The 23,950-nt window shown below is 42.5% G+C and overlaps 1 protein-coding gene across 3 annotated transcripts in view; it reads right to left on the bottom strand.

The window, feature by feature from the left end:
- Positions 1-23,950, bottom strand: part of PTPRG (protein tyrosine phosphatase receptor type G) — a 709,519-nt gene that overhangs the window by 36,577 nt on the left and 648,992 nt on the right. For all 3 annotated transcript variants that reach the window (XM_049642644.1, XM_049642643.1, XM_049642642.1), the window contains 3 exons: positions 21,973-22,064; positions 8,407-8,498; positions 896-992 (listed from right to left, as the gene is read on the bottom strand). In XM_049642644.1, coding sequence (XP_049498601.1) covers positions 896-992; positions 8,407-8,498; positions 21,973-22,064 — 281 coding nt within the window. The remainder of the gene's footprint in view (positions 1-895; positions 993-8,406; positions 8,499-21,972; positions 22,065-23,950) is intronic.

Below are 23,950 nucleotides of genomic sequence, written 5' to 3'. Positions count from 1 at the left end.
TGTGAATATACTAAAAACCACAGAAATTCAGTTTATATTTAAATTCCCATTTAAATATGAGTTAACTTTAAATGGGTGAATTTCATATGGTATGTGATTTTTATCTCGCTAAAGCATTATAAAAAGCTTTATCTACAGTAGTGTTCAAATTTAAATGGTTCAATTTAATGCACTATAAAAGCCTATGGAATGTGTTCCTTACCATAGTGTATGTTAGCCATAAACATGCGTGTCCCTGACCTTAATAGCGAAGCATGTATTATCTGCCAGTGACCCAAACCCCACTGTCTAGGAGAAGTAGCATTAGAGCCACAGAAGTAGCCTGTGCTCCTAGCGTATTCCATAAGGCTCTGTAAGACGGATGTTTGTTTGTGTCCCTAACCACCAGAGTACTCCTGACCTTGGAAATACGGTATAGAGAACTGAGCACATGGGCCACAAGGAATGGTGACTCTATCACTTGCAGTGTAGACCAACTACCTAGTCTTAGACAACTTTGGCGTTCACTTATGTGATTCAATTTTCAGTATTCCTATTTGTATTTAAAACCCTGGCTCTCGCCACTTAAAAGCAATGTCAGGATAGCCACAGGACATTCAAACTTTGGTTCCCAGCATCGGGTGTGCAATCACTTCATGTGAGAACAGTGAGGCAAGGAACATTTTTTTCAATCACCTTACTCACAAGCTGAGATCTGCCGGCTTAAGGAAAGACTCGGGGCAGTCAATGTCCCCACTTCTTCCTAGACACTGTTGAAGATGGGCTAATGAGAGGTTAACTTGCGAGTGTAATTCTCTCTTGGCATCCTGATTCTGATTGCTTGGCTTTAGGCTTCTACCCAGCATGAAGATTTAATTTCCTCACAGCTGAAGATAGTTTCAAGTTTATTACTTACATGCTAAAATGTTGATGTATCTGTTTTTGTGCTTGTTATCTGGATGATTGGAATGTTCTGCAGTGATGTTCATATCGGCCGTACAGCGTTGGACTTCCTAGTGAAAAAAACATCAAGATTTCAAAGATTTTAGATGCACTTTAGATGTCTAGCAAGGGTATAGGAAGAAAAGAACTATATACCCCAAAGCATGAAGTATTTACTCACTCCCTAGGATAGCCGCCATTACCTCCCCAAACTCAGCTTCAGAAATAATTGATGTATTCATAACAAATGTACGAAGGATGTGAAGAAGATAAAAGGATTTCATGTTTTACTAATTCATCAATCATCTACTTCATTCCAAACTGGTGACCTAGGCATGGGGGATTACAAAACACGATCTCTTCTTGAGTTATGTCCCAGTCTGATGGGGGAGGAACACACACAAAAGGATAAAGACAGTCCAATGTGATTCACAGAAAAGAGGCCTGAAGATACTGTTGCAGGAGCACGAAGAAAGGCTCCTGGCAGATTTACCTCAGTCTTAGAGGATGAACAGCAATTTCCCAGTCAGAGGTACAATCTCCACCATCATTTGCAAAATGCTTACAGGCCACATAGCTTGTCTTATAACTGCCTGAGTGCAAATTGATTATATTCCGTCATGAAGTGACACTATTTATATTAGCCTGGTGACCTGTCCTTATGTGGCTCAAATAGATCCAGATTTGCTGAATTATTTGTGAACTCTTAGTTTCATTTACATTATCCTTCTTTACAAAAGCAACAGTGGAAGAGGCACCTCTTCAGGACCTTAGCCACGTATGGTAAACATCATCCATTAGCCTCCTGCACGATGGCTGTAAAGTCAACATTTTCTACACTGTACGGTTCAAACCCAAGAAAGTACTGGGGCTAACTAATAAGGGAAGTCATTAGCAGCGCACAGCTGTTGCAGAGAGCAGGAGCAAGTGACAGAAAATTATCAGGAGAAATGTTTTACACGTGACAGATGTAACAGAGTTTAGGAGCGTGCAGACTTTTTTTTTTTCCATGAAGGAGATGCATAGCAATTATCGATGTTTTCCATAGCATTTACATGAGGCATAATGAAAACAAGGAACTGGCTGTCTTTTAGACTCACAAAGTACTTCCCAGTGAGGAGTCCTTCTCTTCTTTCCAAGGAGAAACTAACTCACTCTAATCCAAGAATTTAAAGTCTAAAAACAGTGGGGTCATTATCTATTCAAAGAGACCATACTCATGAACTCCTGATTCTTGGCAGATGGACATTCAATTTTTTTTTTTTTTTAATTGTAGACCTGCCCTGTTGTCCATTAAAAGAAAAAGAAAAGAAAAAAAAAAAAAAAAAAAAAAAAAGCCCAGAGGCACTAATGCCACACGCTTCTCTGGGGAAAGTGTGTTTGTTTCACAGCAGTTCTTACCCTTTCCTTACTCTTCCTAAACGTGATAAACTCCGCTATTTTCTATTCTAAAATGGTGTATGACCTGTGGTTTGGCAAATGCTGGTTTAAAGGGACTTCAGGCTTTGGTACTTTTCTCTAAAATGAGAAAAAGTATAGGCCCAAATTGATGAGTCTGATATCTTAAACATGTACAAACACTTAAGCAGTGCTACCCATACTCAAAGTATTGGGGATACTGGCCGCTTAGAATTGCCCTGAAAGCCTGAGGTCTATTCTTCCATAGTTCCAGGGACAGAATACCTTTGAAGATGGATTTGTATTCTGGAAGACATTAGTTCAATCTATACGGAAATCCCTGAAATAAGTTGACATCCCTGTTTCTGGGTTTTGAAGGTCATACTTTTGGCACGGGCTGGGTTGCTAAAACATCTTGTGATAAGAGATTACAGCATTAATTCACTTTGAGATTCACTCGGTTTATTGCTTTTTGTCTCTCAGCATGTGGATCTGACCACCCTAGTGTGGGCCTCTATTATAATATAATGCAATTGACCACGACTGCTTGGAAGCATCTGTCTGCACTGTTTAAAGCAGTCATTCGATATAGCCAATGAAACTCTCTGTTATCTAAAACCCCTGGTCTGATCCATTGCCTCTATTTCACTTTTCCAATTATGTGAATGACAGAAAACAAAGAATAGTCATAAATAATGTTAAATCTGATTTTATTAGAACCCGAGGGGTGTGCCTAAGGCCTTCTGATTTTGTCTTGTGGATAATAAGGCCATCTGTAATTCCTTGCAGAACTGTGTGGCTCATTTAGATGCTGATACTATGATCTGATCCTGGAGTGGCTTTTCCCCATCAGAACTGGAATTCCAAAGTTAATGTGATTTTAATAGGTGTTAAAACCCTTTGAAGAGACACTGGCTGACGGAGTGTGTATAGCAAAGTTACCTATTGGGCACTCTGATATATAGTTTTAAGATTTAAGCTTATTTGCATTTTCCTGTCCATGTAACAGAGCTGAAATTCTCAAAATGAATATTCTGAGTATCGACAGGCACACCACCACAGAAGAAAGCCGAGTAAAAACAAGAGACTTAAAAATAAAGTAAAACTGAAACAAAACGCCCCAAGTTGACATATCCAGAATTCTTGACAGACAGAACAGGGGAAATCTCCTGCTGCCTGGAGTCAGTGATGTGAGAAGCTACTGAAAAGGCACATGGAGACCTACTGCCCTACCATTCTATGGCTCAATTTGAAACTGACAAAATAAAAATACATCTGGAAATCTTCCAGATTATTCAGCTTCACAAAGAAAGCCAAGAAGAACACATTTTGGACCAGGTGACCAAGTGTGAGACCCAAGTATACAGAACATTCTTGGTGTGGGAGTTCAGACAGCCTACAGTTGTATTAGGGACAGGGGCCACGAAAGGCTGATTAGTTTAGGTCATTGCTACGGTCTGGTGCTTGCCTAGCGTCCGGCACAGAGCTGGCCCTCGTTGGATACCGGTGACATGCCATCTTCCTGCCTCTCAGGCTACAAACAGCTGCCATGCCAAATTTCTTCATGTGCTGCCTGGACTTTGTTATTCTCTTACTCGGAAATCTCCGGATATATCCCGGATTCCTTAGCCAGGCTTTCACGATCCCAGCCTAGATCTGCCACCTTCCACCAGCTCCCTTCTCCTTCCGGACAGTTTTACCTCTGTGCCCTTTGACAAGACTGTAGGATTTCCTGCTCTTTGCTTCACTGCCATCTGCCTTGGCAAGAATGCCTGTCCTGCTCACCCCTGGTCTGAATCCATCTGTCTTTGTATACAGTGACTGCCTAACCCTTCCAGAAAAACCACCCATTTTTATCACAGCACCTATTATCCTGCAGCGGATCTATAAAATAAAATGACCTTGTGCACACTATTTGTGAATTGGGCTAATTCCCTCTCTCCTCACCCTTCACAAAAACCTCAACGCAACTATGGTTTTCTTCTTGCTAAGGGTTTAGAAACGTTTTAAAGAACTTTCAGACCTTAAGTGGCATTCTGTCACGGGCTTCTGCCATTTTGCAGGCCGCAGCCTCATGGAGCATCTACCCCTCTATCTGGCGATGCCCTCTTACGTGTCACTGGCAACATCGGAACGCTGCATCTTACATAAAGTGATTGTGGCCACTGATCCCTCGGATGCATGGGCTCAGGTGGACAAAGCTTTGTTCTCCTGATTTAAGATGAGCAACCCGCCCAAATTTAGCTCAGCTGGAGTTAATTGTAATAGAGGTAATTCCCCCAAAGGATCTTGTCAAGGGGTATCGGACCTCTGGCCTCATCTCTGCACTCAGCCTTTCACCTCGTGATGCTCCTGACCTCTGCCTATTAATTCTGTCGACCCACACAGCCTCAGAGCTCTCTCCGTTTGAAAGATAATGCTAGCACTGTGCCTTTGGAAGCCTCCTGGATTAGGACTGTGGAGGCCGGGGAAGAGTGAGGTTGAAGTCAACGCAGGTAGTCAAGGGAACAGAGGCATCGAACGCCATCCTGAGACAAGGATTGATGTTATTTCCAGTGACTGCAAAATCTGCTAGAGGTATAATGTTGCTAGCTTTTAGCAGTCTCCAAAATTTATCTGACAAGGACAAAATGCTTGCTGCATCACCTCTAGACAAAGACTCAAAATTACCGGGGAATCGTTTTTCTCATTCTCCTCCAAGCAGCAAAATTCTGAAAATATGACAGCTATTCACCATTTTTTTTTTTTTCATTTCCGTCCAAGATTTTTAAACAAGATGGGGCAAATAGAAATTCTGGTGAAATAATAAAAAAATTCATGGAAGCTTTTCTTCTTCTTTGCCCTCTTCCATCCAGAACTTTGTCAGTATTATTACTTATTTTGCTTTGCCCACCCTGGTCTCCACTGCCACCAGGAGGTGAAACTCCTAGAGGGCAAGGTCTCAAATTTACCTCTGTGCTTTATGTTATGCCCACAGAATAAAAGGTTCTCATGAATAACTGTCAGATGCATTGTTTGCTCTCTTAATAGCCACACATCAATTGTTAAGTGGTATTTATAATTTTCAGGTTAGTTCTTTGACTAACTTTAGGCCTCTATTCAGATGCTGTATAAAATTTTCTAAGTCAGATTCTCAGCTATCTGGTAGGCTCTGGACCATAAAAACCATGTAATGGGCTCCCAGTATTTTTAATGGGGGGGATTCCTTATTTTGGTGGTTTCCTCTCCTGCCTTCCCCCGCGCCCCCCCTTTTTTTTTTCTGCCAGGACGATTGTTGGCTTATCAGCTGCATGATCAGTTTTAGACAGTCACTGGTAGTCTTGATTTTTTCTCCTTCTGACTCCAGGTCACCATAGGATACTACTTAATGAGAGTCTGGAGAGCATTGAGGTGAAACATGTGGGCTTGAGTCACAAATCCTGGTCCTAAAACCTAACTTCTGCCATTTCACATCTGAGCCACTCAAAGCCTCAGTTTTCCTATGGGTAAAGTGTCCTCATTTGTAAAATGGGCAGTTCTGAGAAACGAGTGAAATAATCCAAGTGCAGTGCTAAGAAAATGCCGGCCACCGTTATTCAACTTAAAAAGATGTGGAAATCTGGGGTTGACTTTTTTAGTCTCCTATCATAATTAGGGTGCTGTTTTGGCTTTTTAAAAAGATTTATTTTTAATGTTTACTCATCTTTGAGAGAGAGAGAAAGACAGAGCATGAGGGGGGAGGGGCGGAGAGAGAGGGAGACACAGAACCTGAAGCAGGCTCCAGGCTCCGAGCTGTCAGCACAGACCCGATGCAGGGCCTGAACTCATGAACTGTGAGATCATGACCTGAGCCGAAGTCAAGGCTTAACTGACTGACCCGCCCAGGTGCCCCAGGATTTTTTTTTTTTTTTTAAGTAATCTCTACACCCATTGTGCGGCTCAAACCTACAAGATCAAGAGTCATATACTCTCCACTGACAGAGCCAGCCAGGTGCCCCAGTTTTTTTTTTTTTTTTTTAATTGCACAAAATCTCTTTTCCTGACCTTCTTTTACAGTCTTTTACTCTCTCATTTGTAAAACAGCCTTAATAATTTCTTAAATAGCCTGTTACCAGTTGTCCTTTTTAGCAGAGCAGCCAAAAAGGACTACCACTGTTCTAAAATAGTTCAAAATCTCCCTCAATTAGAAGAGGACGGTAGATTAACAAGTTTTCCTGTCTCATTCCTCCCATTATGTCGCTGCCTTATTGTTCTTTTCAGAAGAAAGGATAATCTTCCTATTCTGAATAGCCCTGATTTTAAACCATTCAAACCAGGAGGGATTGTGAAGGGACAAGGGCAGAACAATGCCTCCCCTGTCCCTGCCCTTTTGGGCCCCTCCCTTAACTACCAGCTAATAAGATTTAAGCTATAAAGTTCAATACAGGAGACAAAAGCTTCCAGCCAGAGTGGATTTTTTTGTTTTGTTTTGTTTTAGGACAGAAACAGGGTGCAGATGCCCAGAATTTGTTAACAGGCTTGACTGTGATACAGCAAAGCCCATTTTAAGTCAGATCAAGTTTATAGAGGTGTAGCTGATTATTTTGAATAATTAAATGGTGTCAAAACCAGCTGTGATGAATAGCACTGGGGGTCTCAAATCATAAATAATTGAGAAACTGGAGTTGCATTTGGTCATCCTGATCAAATTCTGTTCTCCAGAGGATAAATGTTTGTCCTGAATACCATCAACATTGTTAAATGCCTCAATATTCTTGCTCAGTCATCCAGCCAACAGTCAATTGAACTAAATCACTTCAACAGCACACACATTTGCTGTCCTCATGAATACAAAATGTTTGACTTTAAACCATGTTCTCTGGAGTTGAATAGGCACCTTTTTTGGTAAGCATCTAACAGCCGCATTAAATACTCGACATGTTTTTGTTTGTTCCATGATACACAGGACTTTGACGAATAAATCAGAGGGTCCCTTCTCTCTACTACCTTTGCTTCGGTTTTACTCAGAAAAACACAACACAACAAAACAAAAAAACCAAGAGAAATAGTTGTCAGTGTAACTGCCTTTATGATGGCCTCTGGGGACTCCAGCCTTGCACGGAGACAGGGGCTTTGGATCCTGTGTTTATTTCTCATTGTGCGTCCTTTCCATCACATCATTTAATCCCCATCACCCATTTTGGGAAAAGAGATGGGCCGTAAAGCATCATCATCATCGTTTCCATTTTAAAGGAAGAATGAGACAGAGAAAGGAACCGACTCACCCACAAAGCTAGAAGACAGCTGAGCTGCCACGAAAACTTGGCCCCCTTGGCACAACTCTTGCTGCCAGAGATGTGCCTTAGTTAAGCGCCTCGGTGAAGAAAAGGGCAGTCTGTTTAATAGCTCCTCATTGACGCCCTGTCACTGCTGAACTGGCACGGAACCCGGAGCTGGCAGGGCGGTGCGTGCCGCGCTCTACCTTGCTCCCCGCACAACAGTTCTTAAAATCCCAAGGGCTGCGTTAACCCGTGTCTTCTCTCCAAGGAGTGACAGTCGCGAGAACGACAACCATCAACCTTCGCACGGGCTTCGCGGTTCACCCGGCGCTTTCACAGATGTTCAGCATTCACCTCTTCCCACCGTGGGGCTGTCCGTGATGCGAGCGCCACTGTTAAAAGCGAGGGACCCAGGGAATCGGAGAGGAGGTGACTGGCCCAAGGATGAGGAAGCACCCTACCTACCGTGCACTCGGCCCCCTCAACACCTCACGCACTCAGAGACACGAACCCTACCCTCGGCGTGAGGACTACTGGCCCGCTCAGGATTAAGATGAAGACAGGACCGGGGGGCGCTTGCCTCCTCTCTACCCCCGAGTCCGCTCTTCGGTAGAAACGCACGTTCAGGACATGGGTGACCAACTCCCTCTCGCCTAATGTTTACTGGGATGAGAGTGCGTGTCACAGTTGTAAGCGTGACGCAGAAAAGCAGCAGCAGCAGCAGAAAACCGGTCTCCACTTTTCCCACTATTGTTTTGTTATGCCAGAATGAACTCAGCTCGAGTTTCTAACAAGCCTCATACAGTAAGGGTTGGGTCTCTGGAAGTTACTTTTCAGTCTCGAAACCTACCTCAAAATCCTCGGAGAACCCATGCTGGTTATTAGAATACAGCTCACCGATGTGTTTAACAAACTGTTTGACAGGAATGGCTTCCATGTCATCTGTGGAGATAAAATGATATTCAGAGTCACACAGAATACACTTCAATAAAACAAGTAACATGGACAAGGGATTATTAAAGACAAACATTTGACTTTTGCAAAGAGTGCTGTAATTCGGTCACCTGAAGTAGAGGTCCTTAAGAAGAGTCTCAGGATGTATTTTACATTTCTATCTCATTATGGTTCTGAATGTCGAGAAGCAAGGTTAAATACAGGTTTGTTTCCTTTTCAAGTACGTAGGGAATTACTTTTTTTTTTTTTTTTTTTTTTTTTAATGTTTAAGGTAATTTACATAGTTAAATGACCACATCATACTCTCAACTGAAAGTCTGAACCTACCTAAGGTACCTCATTTGTCAAGAAATTTTATCACAACCTAAGATTTCTCAAAAATTGCTCTGCAGTGGGGTCCAGCTTGAACTTGGAGCATCTCTCAAGTCGAAGCAATCTTTATACACAATTACAAATCGATGCCATTGTACCAGCTGGCTTCGGGTACAATGCCATCTATGTTTAAATGTTCAAAATTTGAGTTCAAGACAGCTGTGTCTACACGATGCCAAATAATCAGTTTGACTGAATTAACTGGATTTTTTGGGTGTTGACAGACTAGGTAGAGATTCAGGAAGACTCCACTTTCCAATTTATTGCAACGTTGTCACTTCAGAGGGACGCTTTCGGTATATGAGCCCAAAGTGTGTTTTAAGCTGCTTTGTCCAGATCCAGCCTGATACTTGAGTACTGGCCGTAAAACTGCCACACCCCACTAACTGGAGCTCCCCAACCTCCTTCCCTCGACCCTCCCCCGCAAATATTTCCTTTTAAAAATACTCTGCTGAATTTGAGATAAACAACAGACATGACATTTACTTTATTCAGAGTGAAAGATCTTTGGCAAACGCACAAACATCTAAACTGCCACAGATGCTTTTCTTAGCAAAGGGTATGAAGATCTGTATGTGTAAATGAGGTCCTACTTTGGCAAGAATGTTATAGATCCAGGCCTGACAATCTGATTTCTCTTCATCTGGTGACAGTTAACATTGACTATGTCATTCCTTCTCTACTTTCTTTCGAGAGAGCAAAGCTCCAGGGTGGCTTTTTGCATCTATTGACATTTTCAAACTTGAATCATTCTGAAGTGGAAAATAGCATCTCTTATACTTTGTTTAAGGAAGGTGACTTATATGTTCATAATCCAAATTGCTTCGCATAGAAACGTTATTTATCAAATAGGTGGTGCTCTGTAAGCACAAATTCTTTCTGTGTGAACAATTAAAGACCTAATCATTTTAATAGGCCACCTTATGAAAAAAATTGCCAAGTTATTTACAAATATTTCAGGATTGAAGATGTTCATGAATATGCAATCATTTTGCACGCCCAAGAAATCTATAGCTCCCATAATGATGTAACCAGCATTAACAAAGTAAGCAGAGCCAAAACGTTTCTCCAGAATATCGAGCAGAATGCACAGTTCAAGAAAAATTTCCAAAATTATCTGACTGACTTCCCTTCAGATGTTTAGGAGTAAGCAAATTCTACAATTAAGATCAAGTGGCAGAGAAATTAAGCTGAGGCTGAAGGGTTAATATGTACAAAACTGGAGTCTCAAGAAGATTAATCCAAAGACACTCACCTTTGGAAAAGGGGCAAAATGAGCGACATGAGATACAACGTAACCCTGCGAACACTATAGAATGCAGCCTTCCAGTTTATTTAGAAACCCAAAGACACCCCTTTCCGAGGGGGACATCATTAACAGCACAATAGGCTGAGGGCAACATTTATCCCATGATAGCTTAGAATTTTAGAATTCCAATAAATTTACGGGGCACAGGGACTGTAGTTTAAAGAAAGAAAAAACAACAGGCCAGCTTTAGAGCTATTTTACTCTGCAGAGTCAAAAAACAAAAAAGGGCAAAACCCACGGCATTTCAAAGGCCAAAGCCCACCTCAAGTCATTAAAAAAAAAAAAATGCTTTTAGGGTAACTATCATTTTTTTTTTCTTTTCTGCCAATTGCTCAGGTATAGTATTCAAGCTAATGCCATACGTGCTCAGAAATCAGTCTGCCTGCTATCCCCCGTGGCTAGATGCAGGAGAAATCCAGCAGAGCTCAGTATGATAATCATGGAAATATATGACTCACTAGTGTCTCCAATTAGCTTCTTCATCCAAGGAAGTGTAACCACACCCCTCTGCATTTCCAGGCACCACCAGTAACGTCATGAAACCACCAACAGGCACGCGCGTGCACACACACACCCACACACACACACTCAGCACTGACCACCACCAGCTACCCAGGTAACATGGTATTTGTCTTTCAATCAAGATAAATGAAGCTGAAGGGTCATAAATCTTTTTTTGTCAATATTACGGTGAATACAAGGCTATGACTAATTCAAAGTCCTAATAGTTTTCCTCTTAAATTTCTCTCAGCAAGAACCAGGTAATTAGAAAATTACCGTAACTAGCAGAAGGCCAAGCAATTAGGACAGCAGCATAGACCTGATCTCAGCTTTTATCTGGAAAAACCCTGTGTTGTTAGAGGTCATCCATATGAAAGATGCTTTTTCACCTAAGTATGTTCCGTTGCTGAACGCAGAGGACATTAGCAGCACTAACTATGGACGAGGCACTTTTCTATGCCCTTTAGGTGCATTAACATGTACTCAAGTCCTCTCAACAACCCTGGGAGATAGAGGCTATTTTCCTACCCATCTCACAGTTGGGAAAATAAGCTCAGAAAGATTAACTAAAAGCTGGACCATGGCTGCGGTCTGTGTATATGGTCCGAGTGAATGGGAAACCACTGGAGGAGGCATTTCCTGAGCACCCAGGACTCAGCCGGACATTAGGGAGATGGTCTCTGCCCAAGGGCACATTTGTGTTGGAGAAGCAATGAACGCAAGCAGGTGAGGGCAAGAACAGCATGTAATTACATGGTGAAGACTCCAAGTGCCATAAAAGGGAGGGGTTTGATGACTCAGGCAAAAATAAATGTTACCGATGTAGTGCTGATAAAAAAAATAAAACTATGAGCTGGCATTAAAGGGAAGAGGTTTGACCTCCAGGTTAGATGGGAGATTGTTAGGATATATAATGAAACGGTCTCAAGATAGAGTGGGTATAATGAGAACAGAATCACCGTTTATTAAGCCCTAGACTGGTTACCAGGGACTGTGCTAAATGCTTTTGGTACATTTACCTTTACCAGAACTACGTGAAGGGGGCATTGTTATCCTCGCGTTACACAGGAGGTAACATGGAGCAACATGTCCAAAGCGACCGATAACTCAGTAGGCAGAGCTGAGATCTGAACCCTGGTGTACTGAATGCAAAGCTCTTTCTCCTATGTGCTGTGATACATAACTTGTCTACATTCTCCAATTTCAAGGAAGAACAAGGAGTTAAACCGAGTATCTTGGTTTAATTAGAGTCCCTTGGATAAAATGTTATGTTTAAATTTTGTGCCAGCGTTTTTTGTTTCAAGTTTTTAAGTTCCAGTTAGTTAACATATAGGGTAATATTGGTCTCAGGAGGAGAGTTTAGTGATTCATCACTCACCTGTAACACGCAAGTGCCCTCCTTAATATCCATCATACACCTAGCTCGGGCCTTGCCCACCTCCCTCCATCAACCTTCGGTTTGTTCTCTATAGTTAAAAGTCTGTTGGGGCACCTGGGTGGCTTAGTTGGTTAAGCATCTGACTCTTGATTTTGGCTCAGGTTCTCATGGTTCGTGAGATCAAGCCCCGTGTGGACTTTGCCCTGACGGCAAAGAGCCTGCTTGGGATTCTCCCTCTCTCTCCCTCTCTCCAAAGAAATAAACTTAAAAAAAAAGTCTCTTGTGGTTTGTTTCCCTTTTTTCCCCTTCTCCTATTTACTTACAGAATTTTCATATAGCGAAGATTTAAATTCAGCAAAAATGAGAGTACTGCTTTTATCATTAAATCATCCTGTTATAAAGTGCTTGGTATAGTCAGCTGAGAATCAGCACCTTAAGGGTGAGATTGTTATTCGATATTACTATTTATACTTTGTTCCAAGATTTTGGCCTTTGGTGGCTGGAATTAAACTTCATGTACAAGAGACCTTTTATTTTGGGCAGTCCACAACAAAACATCCTCATGTACCACTTCTGAGGAAGCCTAGAATTAGTCTCCGGTTTGTAGGTACCCAAAGCAGAGCGTCAGAAGACTCAAGATTGTTGACCTTGAATACAACACTGTAAGGAACAAAGAACACACGGAACACAGAGCGAGGCTATTTCCAAATCTAGTTAATGTCTCTGTTGTACTTGCACATTTGGAGCCATTAGTGGGAAATCACCCATACATTGGTGTATGGTTCTAAGCTACTTTCATCATCTTAGTTTGCCTTCTCTTATTCTTCAGGAGTAACAGATAAACAAAAAGGGAAAAACTTCACTTTCTTGTCTGTCTTTGCACAAGGAAATAAATAAACATTTTGAAAAAAGAAAGAAAGTCAGTAGCCAAGGCTGTTCTTGAACTGAACATCAGCCACAGGGAGGTGCTGCAGACAGGGCTCAGGCAGCTCTGTGGCAGGGTATTTAGCCTGTAACTCAGTAAGATTGTGTAGTGTCCTTCTTCTCGGTTACTGATGACGGAAAGCCTTCTGCGTGTATCAGGCACCTCAGGGAAATGGTGGCCAGAGCAAGATGGCCTGGTGGTGGGACTTCAAACTCTCTGTGGTTCTTTTTCCTCGTCTGTGAAATGCGAATAACTACCTAATTCATAGTGTTACAAAAAGCAGATGAGTGCTTGGCATTGTCTAAATGCTTCGTAACTCATTTATTGTCGGGTTCTAATTGCTTTATATGCACAGCCCTATGATTTCGGGGGGTGATTACCGATTTTATAGACAGGCAAACTGACTACAAGAGACCAAAGAGCTTGGCCAATGGCCACTGTTCATTATCAACTGGTGGGGCCCAGGCCAACTCCAAAGTCTCACCTCTTCTACCTTATTTCACGTCTCTCGACCTTCAATTGAACGTACACGGTTAGAGGGCAGAAAACCACAATAATGCATTTTAAAGAAACTTTGACTTATAACGAATGAAATGATACACTTTGGCTTGAAGAGTAAGCTTCCGTAAACCTGGAGAATTCATACTAATATTCTGGTCACCGTGATGATGTCAGGTAAAAAAAAAAAAAAAAAAAAAAAAGATGTGTTGTAGTGTTTACCTTCCTGCCAAGATGCTTAGTGCTGGGGTCAACTGGCTTAACGTCTACTTTAGAAAATACCGTACTGGCAGGGTGTGGGTACATACAGAATTACAATGAACATTCCACAGGGCCTTAAGTCACCTACTCTGCCACCAATCTCTGTAAAGTTTGTTTAATCCATTCAAGTTCCTGCAACCCTATGACAAATCCCAACCCAATCTGTCCTCTGGCAAATTTATAAGAAGAACCTATAAAGCCCCAGCAGAGTCACTGGATCAAGTCACTCCTGCTTAGACCTTACCCCTGGTCCCCCAAGTCCCACAACAGGATTGTCAACCACCTCTCTAGTGGACAGTCCCGGATTTCAGGAACAACTCAGTCCCTTCTTGTGTCTGTGCTCTCAGTTCCCAGAAGCCAAGTTCAGGTCTCTGTCTGCACTTGGTAATACCTCTGTGTCCACTTAGGAAGATAAAGCAAACATGAAATAAAAGAACATTACCGCGATTTTAGTTTCCGAGTTAGGGCACAACAAATAGATTGTCTAAATCAGACTCTTTGGATGCAAGGAGTGTTGCAGAGATTGGAACATTTTATTTCCTGCCATAAAAAGAAATCTCTTTTCATTTATGACACAATGAAGTCAATAAAGAAAAGGCTTCATTATAGTCAAAAGACCAATGAATCTCCTTTGGAGATAATCTCTGTATAAATAAAATATGCCAACAAGGTTGGTTTAATCCCAAGGGTTTTAAACTGCATGTTTAAAATCCCTTTATATGCTGGCACCCTGCTGTAGCAAGTGACCTTCAAATTATTAAGATGTATTTTAACTGCTGGAAAGGCATGAATCATTTCTGGATTTCCAAGCTACTGGTTAGCAGCAACATTTTGTTTTCTAATGCTCTTATTAGCAAGTTGGATGTTCTAATTTCCAGAAAAAAAGCATTTCTAAGGACATTTGTGCTTGACAATACGCAGATTTGGAAAAGCCCTTACAACATTCTCTCTAATCAGGTTAACTTAATGAACTAAGTTTTGATTTTAAAAAGCTATAACGTAAAGAAAGTCTAAAAGAATAATGCAATACAGTGGAAATAGTTTACAGATGATGTATGTACATAACACTTCAATAGCTGCAATGAAAATATTATTGAAGTTTGTCATTTAAAAGGAGTATCTCAAGATTGGAAACTCTAGATTTTTAAAAGTAGTTGCAGAGGTTAAGGATAATATGGATCTTAATGGAAATGTGTGACCACTTTAGTATCTTAAAAATGTCTTAGAAGTAACTACCTGAGAAAGCATTTTGAGAGGACGGACGGCTAAGTTACTGCATTCTATTATGCTTAACTCTCCCAGGGTGACAATGGAGAACCATTCGATTTTGAAAAACAATTAGTGAAAAAAAAATTGAGTCAAAGCTTCCCCCTTTTTTTAAAGTTTATTTTTGAGAGAGAGAGAGAGAGAGAGAGAGAGAGAACGAGTGCATGCCAGAGCAAGCATGAGTGGGGGAGGGGCAGAGAGAGAGAGGAGACAGAGAATCCCAAGCAGTCTCTGAGCTACCAGTGCAGAGCCCAATGTGGGGTCTGAACTCATGAACAGTGAGTTCATGACCTGAGCCAAAATCAAGAGTTGGACGGACACTCAACTGACTGAGCCACCCAGGCGCCCCAAGAGTCAACGCCCCTTTCATTCTGCACAAGTTAAGAGTTCAGCCTACCTGGAAAACCAACCAACTGGCCAACAAACCAAACACTTTTCCCAAATATCATATATGGAATAGGCACTGTAATTCCAAATTTTCCTGATGAAAGAATTGATGACACTTCTGTAGTGATGAACATAACTTCAAAAACACTTCTGGGGCACATGGGTGGTTCAGTTGGTTAAGTGACTGACTCTTGATCTTGGCTCAGGTCATGATCGTGGTTCATGGGGTCGAGCCCTGAGTTGGGCTCTGTGCTGTTAGCATGGAGCCTGCTTAGGATTCTCTCTTTCCCTCTCTCTCTGCCTCTCACCTGCTCTCTTTCTCCTAAAATAAATACACTTAAAAAAAAAACAACACTTCCTTAATTTCTTTCATGTTGGATAAATACTCTTGAATTAGAGGAGTTTTTGTTGTTTTTTATTAATGTTTAAAAAACATTTTTTTAATGTTTTTATTTATTTTTGAGACAGAGAGAGAGACAGAGCATGAGCAGGGGAGAGGCAGAGAGAGAGGGAGACACAGAATCGTTAGCAGGCTCCAGGCTCCGAGCTGTCAGCACAGAGCCTGATGCGGGACTCGAACTCACAGACCATGAGATCATGACCTGAGCTGAAGTCAGACGCTCAACCGACTGAGCCACCCAGGCGCCCGTTTTTTATTAATGTTTGAGAGAGAGAGCAAGTGCACGCTTGTGCATGTGGGAGAAGGGCAGAGAGAGGGAGAGATTGCCAAGCAGGGTCTGTACTCAGTACAGAGCCTGACATGCGGCTCAATCTCACAAACTGTGAGATCATGACCTGAGCTGAAATTAAGAGTCAAACACTTAACCGATTAGGCCACCCAGGCGCCCCTAGAGGAGTGCTTTCTAATGCTAACCCACCTTAGCCGCCATATTCACATTCTGTAGCATTTCCACGTTGTACAGAAGTCCAGGGGAGATCAGGAAAAAATGCCTTCATCCTTACGAGACTATCTTTGCTATGTTAAATCAGAAGAACACACTGAAGATTTTAAACTCCTAAAATTTCAGTGAGATGAGTACAATAACTTTAATTCTTCAAAAAGGCCTATAAATGGCTATCTCCCAGGGATGATTATCAATTAGCAAAGCTTTCCTTAACCATTTGCCTATTTTGTAATACTTCTCACAAAGTTAGTGTAACTTAGTGATCCCACTTATGCTTTGGGATTTAAAGGCCAGGACTCTTTGTTTATGAATTTTAACCACAGCAGATTCATCCAAAAGTTTGAATCTATTTGTGAATTTCTACCCAAGTCATTAAAACACACAGGCCTCTTTTTGCACAGGGAGTGGAGGTATCGGTGGGTGGAGCGTCTTTTTCGTAGGAAGAAAATAGAAATGACTACAGGACAAAAGTTCAGATGAGTTTTTGATATGGAAGAAACTTCAGCAAAATAATGAAACTGTTCAGGGAGATGAAGGAGAACTTAATGGAGAAGCAAATGGTGAGTGCTGGTGAAAGAAGATAAGGATCAAGAGCTCAGAAAAACTACACGTGAATATTTGAAAAGGCCTTGATTTCATGAAGCAACAACCAAATGAGGAGCCTGAAGTCTTGAGAGATCAGAACTGTCAGAAGAACGTGCCAACAGGCCAACGGGGGCGGAGCCTTTTCTAGGCATCTGTCCTTCGAAGCCACACAGCAGATTCCAATGCTAACTCCAATGCATTCCAATGCTAACTCTGTGTAACCTTGAGCTAATTAACAGTGTCTCTGAGCCTCAGTTTCCTCATCTCTAAGGGAAGGATATCAATGGCACTGGTCTCTCTAGGATTGCAGTGAAAATAAACCATGTCGTCAGTAAATGCTCAATACACGTTACATGATGATTTAAAAAAATTTTTTTAAAAAGTTTATTCATTTTTTTGAGAAACAGAGAGACAGAACATGAGCAGGGGAGGGGCAGAGAGAGAGGGAGACACAGAATTCGAAGCAGGCTCCAGGCTCTGAGCTGTCAGCACAGTGCCGGATGCGGGGCTTGAACTCACTGACCATGAGATCATGACCTGAGCTGAAGTCAGGACGCTTAACTGACTGAGCCACCCAGGCGCCCCATGTGATGGTGGTTTCTTAAAGAGGTTCAATGTAAAGGAAGTTCTAGGAGCAGACCTCATTCCATAGTCTACAGTGCTGACCCACAAGTTTTATTTTGTAACAGTTTTGGTGCCTGACGACTTTTCAATCGTACCCTGTGGCATACGTTTTTAACCAGTATAATGGCTCAGTTTACTATAGCGTTTGCCTGGAAATAAATAAGTAAACAAATAAATAAATTTAAGTTTATTTATTTTGAGAGAGAATGTGAGTGGGAGAGGGGCAGAGAGAGAAAGGGGAGGGAGCAACAGAGAGAGAGAGAGAGAGAGAGAGAAAGAGACGGAGAGAGAGAGAGAGAGAGAGAGAGAGAGAGAGAATCCCAAGCAGGCTCCATGCTGTCAGCCCTCAGGCCAACAAGGGCTCGATCTTATGAACCATGAGATGATGACCTGAGCTGAAATGAAGAGTTGATCGCTGAACCTACTGAGCTACCCAGGTGCCCCTGGAAATATTGGAAAAACCAGTACCTGGAAAATATCTGAAAAACTCATTTTTTAAATAATCAGTTATAGGACATAAGGAGTTCAGGTGATCAAGTTCATAAATCAGAGGGCCAGTAGTCCTGTTATTAGGTTTTGAACAAGAAGAAAATCTAACAGGTCTACTGGGGGAGAACAAACATTCCATATGAGTTCTATAAATACCCTACTATTTTTGGAAATATGAACGATGAGATAATTCCTAGGGTAAATCATTCGGAATGACCCCATGGGGGTCTCCACTAGGGAAAAGTTGGGTTGAAAGTTTCATCAGAGTGAAAATAACTCATGAATTTGTTAAAAACTGTGTTTTTCTTACACTGAATTTCTTACGCAGGACACAGTTGTATGCTAATAACCAGAAGAAACCATAAGAATAAACAGAATAATGGATTGTTAACGTGCATCATAAATTACAAAATATTTTACAAATATAACTACTCAACGGAACAGTGGGGGTTTTGTTTAAGGAAAATTAGAGAATGTGATTAACTTAAAAACTCTTTCAAGAAAGGTTATGTAAAAGAACTCTTTCCCAGTTAAGGGAGACAGACACGCGTTGATCTGTATCGGCATGTGCCCAGGGAAGGCTGTGTGGTCTGTGAAAACAGAAAGACTGGTCTCACTCTCGGGTTCTCCAGGTCCTTGACCATCACACCGCCCTGAAGATTTAAACTAATTCATTTGTACAGAGGTGTTCCAGCTCCTCAAGGATGCATTTCCTATGTCAAGTGAGGTACCACTGAACACCATGGATTTCTCAACCAGTGGAGAATCTGAAGCAATTTTCATCCCATGTACTTACACTACCAGTATGAATCAGGAAAAACTCCCAGTTAAAAAACGCCCTGGGGTTCTGAGTACAGAAGTACCCCCTCATCCGAGGTTTGTTACCTGCCGTCGGCCATGGTCCAGAAGCAGGTGATCCTTTCTCCTGAGGTCTGGTTAGAAGGACAGTAGTAGCGGAATGCGAGGTCATTCACCTCGCTTCGTCTCGTCACACAGGTATGTTATCAGCTCACACCATCACAAGGACGGTGAGTAGCGCAGAATATTTTGAGAGAGACCGCCTAACCCTTATTACAGTGTATTGTGATAGCTGTCCTATTTTATTATCAGTTACTATTGTTCATCTCTTCCTATGCCTGATTTATAAATTAAACTTTATCACAGCCATGTATGTGTAGGAAAAAACAGTATATATAGGGTTTGAGGAGATCTGCAGTTCCGGGCATCTACTGGGAGTTGCAGGGCGTATACCCCACGGTGAAGGGGGGTAGGGGGGACTACTCTATTTACCTTGGTGACTCAACAGGTAGCTGGGAAACGAGGCAGAAAACTCTCCAAAGCCTTTCCGGTGTGAAACACCTTACCCAGAGGTGTGGCAAGGCAGGCACGACCGATGGCATTTTGTGAGGCTTCCAGTGAACAGAACATCCTCAAGTCCAAGGCAAAGCGTGGCAGACCACACCCAGTGGGCGTGGTTCAGTGTTTGGGACCATCTTAACCTGAGTACCATGCAAATGCTCACTCTCCAAGGCTTCTGGGATGAATAATACCATAATTTGGGAAGGAAAGCTTCAACAACAGATGTTTCTGGCTTATAGTGTCCAAAATGCTTTTACAACATAGTATCTCGTGTGATTTTTACCACTGCCTCAAGTGCAAGGAGATCAAGTATCCTGTCCACTTTACAGATTTCTGGGAACTAAGGCTCACAGAGGTCAATGCACTGACCAAAGGTTTCATGGTGGAGGCAGCGGGGGAGGACTGTAGATTTTCTGATTCCCTATCCAGTGAGAAAAGAAAATAAAAACTGAAGAACAGCCCCAAGAAGTATCTCACGATTTAGCCTTTTAAAACAGAATTTGGGGGCGCCTGGGTGGCTCAGTGGGCTGAACGTCCGACTTCGGCTCAGGTCATGATCTCATGGTTCGTGAGTTCAAGCCCCACATCAGGCTCTGTGCTGACAGCTCAGAGCCTGGAACCTGCTTTGGATTCTGTGTCTCCCCCTCTGTCTGCCCCTCCCCCACTCATGCTCTGTCTCTCTCTCTCTCTCAAAAATGAACAACAAACATTAAAAAAATTTTTAAAACAGATTTCAACTACACAGCTACCCAACAGCTGTGTTTGTCAGATGAAAATCAGTTCACAGGGAGAGAGGCTCCTAGGAATTTTCCAGAGTTCAACACGTACTCTAGGTGATGCAAGAGGAAAATGATTATATACATGCCAGTGCACAAATCCCGTGGTGTCATCAAAACTACTTACTCCATGCAAGTGGAAGACTAAGGCTTGCTGTCTGCTGCTTCTCCTCTCAAAGGCAAGAGTGCAATTTCCTCCATCGAGACCCAAGGGTGACGGTCAGTCAAGAAAGGAGGGTGACACAACACCTGTCCTGTTTGTCTAGGAATTGTTTAGCAGCCATGAAATAACCCAGTCGGAGCTTAACCAGAGACTCTTCCGCTACCCCTTGTTTCTGTGTGACAAGCTTTAGGGACAGAAGCTGACCAGAATGGAGAAAACACGGCCAAGCCCAACAATAGCTAATGACTTAACATACATGGACACATAAAGGTCCAATTAAATCCCCAACCATAACTGCACCTCGTGAAGATTTTTATTGTTTTAAACTTTTTTTTTTTTTAACGTTTATTTATTTTTGAGACGGAGAGAGACACAGCATGAACGGGGGAGGGGAAGAGAGAGAGGGAGACACAGAATCGGAAGCAGGCTCCAGGCTCCGAGCCATCAGCCCAGAGCCCGACGCGGGGCTCGAGCTCGCGGACCGCGAGATCGTGACCTGAGCCGAAGATGGACGTTCAACCGACTGAGCCACCCAGGCGCCCCTCGTGAAGATTTTTAAACAACAGAAGCATTCCTTGGTACCGAGAGAATGACTGTACCTCTGAGCTTCGCAGACAGAGCCTTTCAAGAACCTGAAGAAAGGTCTGCTGACGTTAATTCACTTATTCATTCATTCAGAGAGTTAAAGAATGCTTACTATATGCCAGCTATTATTCTCACACCAAGGAGACATGCACTTGCCTTTACGAAGCTCTCAGTGTAGGTGGAAGAGACGATGCACCAACAAGGGCAATACATGGGACATTCGACGGTGAAGACCATTCTGGAGAAAGAGGGGAGCTGCAGGCGTGTGGGACACTACTACAAGCAGTGCCTCAGTTTACAAAGATATAACGTCAGGAGGATGGATGTCTGAGAGATCTAAAGACAGATATTTACACGGACGTAATGAAACCCAGAGGAAGAGAGTTCAAATCTGGCAAAAAGGAAGGGACACCAGATAAACACGGTGGGAGCCATCTCCAATTCCCACGTCTCCTCTGTTACAACGAACCAGCTCCTGACCTCCTCAAGGTTTATGTCATTTGCTAGGATTTACTCCAGTGCATTCCACCAGTCCCTACCCCTCACGCTGACTGAGTGTTTCACCTTTTCACCTGAGGACAAATGAAATACGTCCCGGACCAAGAATGTATCCCTAGACTTCCACCCCAAATCTTAAGAACCCAAACTGCCAACGCTAAGATTAAGTATTTTCAGAGTAAGGAATCTTAGGAGAAAACGCAAGAGAAATGTATCAACAAATCGTGATTAAAAAAAAAAAAAAAAAAAAACGTAAAGCACAAATTGCCTATCGAAATGAAACTCAGTCCAAGTGGCTCGCCAGTATCTCTGCTTTCCCTTTTGTCTACTGTTACTTCCCCTCCCTGCACGGGAGTCTATTCTGTGGATTAACTCCTAGGTATTCGTTCCTCTTAAAGGGGACTTCACACCGCAGATATGTAAAGAAGCAAAGATTTCATTAAAGCACCCTGAGTTAAGGATCTCTTAGGACAAGCTTTAAAAGGCTATGAAAATAATATTTTGTCATGGCTGTCACACACAAGTACAAGCAGAAGAGAAAAACAACTAGCCTATTGGAAATAAGAGGGTGTCTTACTTACCCGGAATAGGAATGATAGGGATACTTTCATTGGGGACCACCCGAGGTGAATTGCTATCTTCCACATAGAAATGAGCTGTCTGAAAACATTTTCTGTGTAGGGAAGAGAAAAACATGCAAACAGTGAGACCAGAGAAAATACACTTTGAGTTCATTTTTCAATTCTTCTTTCACAGATTTCAGCAGCTTTAAATATCACACAGCACTGAGTGCAAACCCATGGAAAAGTAACAAGATTTAAGGACAACATTCAGTCTATTGGAAGAACCCCCGATAGCTGCAGAATATTTACTTTTTATTGTACCAGATCTACCCTGATAGTCAAAAGGCAAAGTCTCAGTGGTGAACCACTCAAATACATGAGAACTTGGCATCAATGTCGTAAACCTGCTGCACAAACTGTTTGGATTACCCCCAAATACTTCTGAGTTTGACCTGTTACAGAAGAGTAATTTGGTATTTGAAACCTCTAGCACCAAGTTCAAAACCAAACCTCAAACCCTCCCGAATGCAGTCATCAAACAGCCCAAGTACACAATAGCACCACATTGTTAGTGCTTAGCAAAGGCCCCCCAAAGCTGCAGTGAGCGCTGTAAGAGGGTCAGAGGGCTTTAAGGGGGCAAGCACTCACTATCCGAGGTCCCTGCCAGACCACCTCAGAGGGAAAAACCTGCAGCTCTTAGGTGCCACCTGCCTGTTTTCGCTTTTATTTTACCTGTACTTCAGGCAAAGCAGGGAGCAAACACTGGTCATCATAGGACAGGCAGTGAACAGAAAAGCCATCGGCAGCTTACTCAGCCTCTGCCTACTGATGCTGGCTGGCCCTCGGCTTTCCAGCGTCCACGTCACCGCTCATTGCGGCCCTAATGAGCTGCCGGAAGCACAGGCTGAATATTTAATGAGGCTGCTCAGCGTGAATGGCTATTGTGACCAGAGAAGGGTCCCTGTTCATCTGGCGGAGGGGCTTCACAATAGCTGGCCCTGCTGCTGGGTCTTTTAGCCAAGCAGGCGGCATCCTTCTGGTGCTCGGTGTCCCTGGGATCCAGCCCGCTCCTCTGGCGCCTCGCACCAAGCCCTGTTTATACACACCACAGCTTTGCTTTTCCTGGGGGCTGCATTCCAATCGCTAGAGTTAAGTCAACTTTTCTTCAGAGTCGTCTCTGCTCATCTAATCCAAAGTATCCTGGGACGATTCTGTTGGGCACAGCATTTTTCTTTAAGCAGTGCCTGTTTCCAGACGGAAAGAAGCTCTAACCAATTGTACATTTGGGCACTGTTCTAGAAGCAATCTGGATGGCTGTTCCACGCCATTAGGGGGTTCTGAACATAAGTCACTCCTACTCGGCACATGTCTTGCAGGACTGCTCTTGCAGAAGGCTGAAACAATGATTTTTTTTTTTCTATGACTTGCCTGCATTTGTACTAGAAATAATAAAACAAGTTTCCATTATGCATCGTTAGCTGCCTTTACTTAAATTTGGAAAGAATGCCAGTGAGTTTGATTTCAGCTACGTGGATATGAAATGAACTAAGTATTTTAGGGCTCTAGTAATAACTGAATCTTCTACTGAAGGTGAAAATGATGGAAACCCATGTGAAAAAAAAAAAACCCACATGATTTTCTTGTCTGAGGGAGTAGCTTCTTTCTGTTTCTAAATTAGTCATCAAGTTTTCTAGTCTTGGATTCCTCCCTCTCCCAAATTTGCAGATTTCCAGAAGGCAGCGTTAAAGTTAAACAAAGGTGACAGACTTCAGCAATGAGATAGAACCTTAACGACCCAGTGTCCTAGCTGAAGAAAACCTGCTTTTGTTGAGATACTGGACCATTCAAGTATTTACTAGCCCCAAGAAGTGCTAACACTGAAACAAATGACATTCAATTTACCAGGTCAGACTTCAACTAGAAACACACACACACACACACACACACACACACACACACCCCAAATAAGTCTCCTGTTTTAAGACATAATTACCAT

The sequence above is a fragment of the Panthera uncia genome, chromosome A2 (genome assembly GCF_023721935.1).
Source record: "Panthera uncia isolate 11264 chromosome A2, Puncia_PCG_1.0, whole genome shotgun sequence".
Lineage (NCBI taxonomy): Eukaryota > Metazoa > Chordata > Mammalia > Carnivora > Felidae > Panthera > Panthera uncia.
The sequence above is the reverse complement of the archived record's forward strand: the minus strand, read 5'-3'. Positions and strand labels throughout refer to the sequence as shown.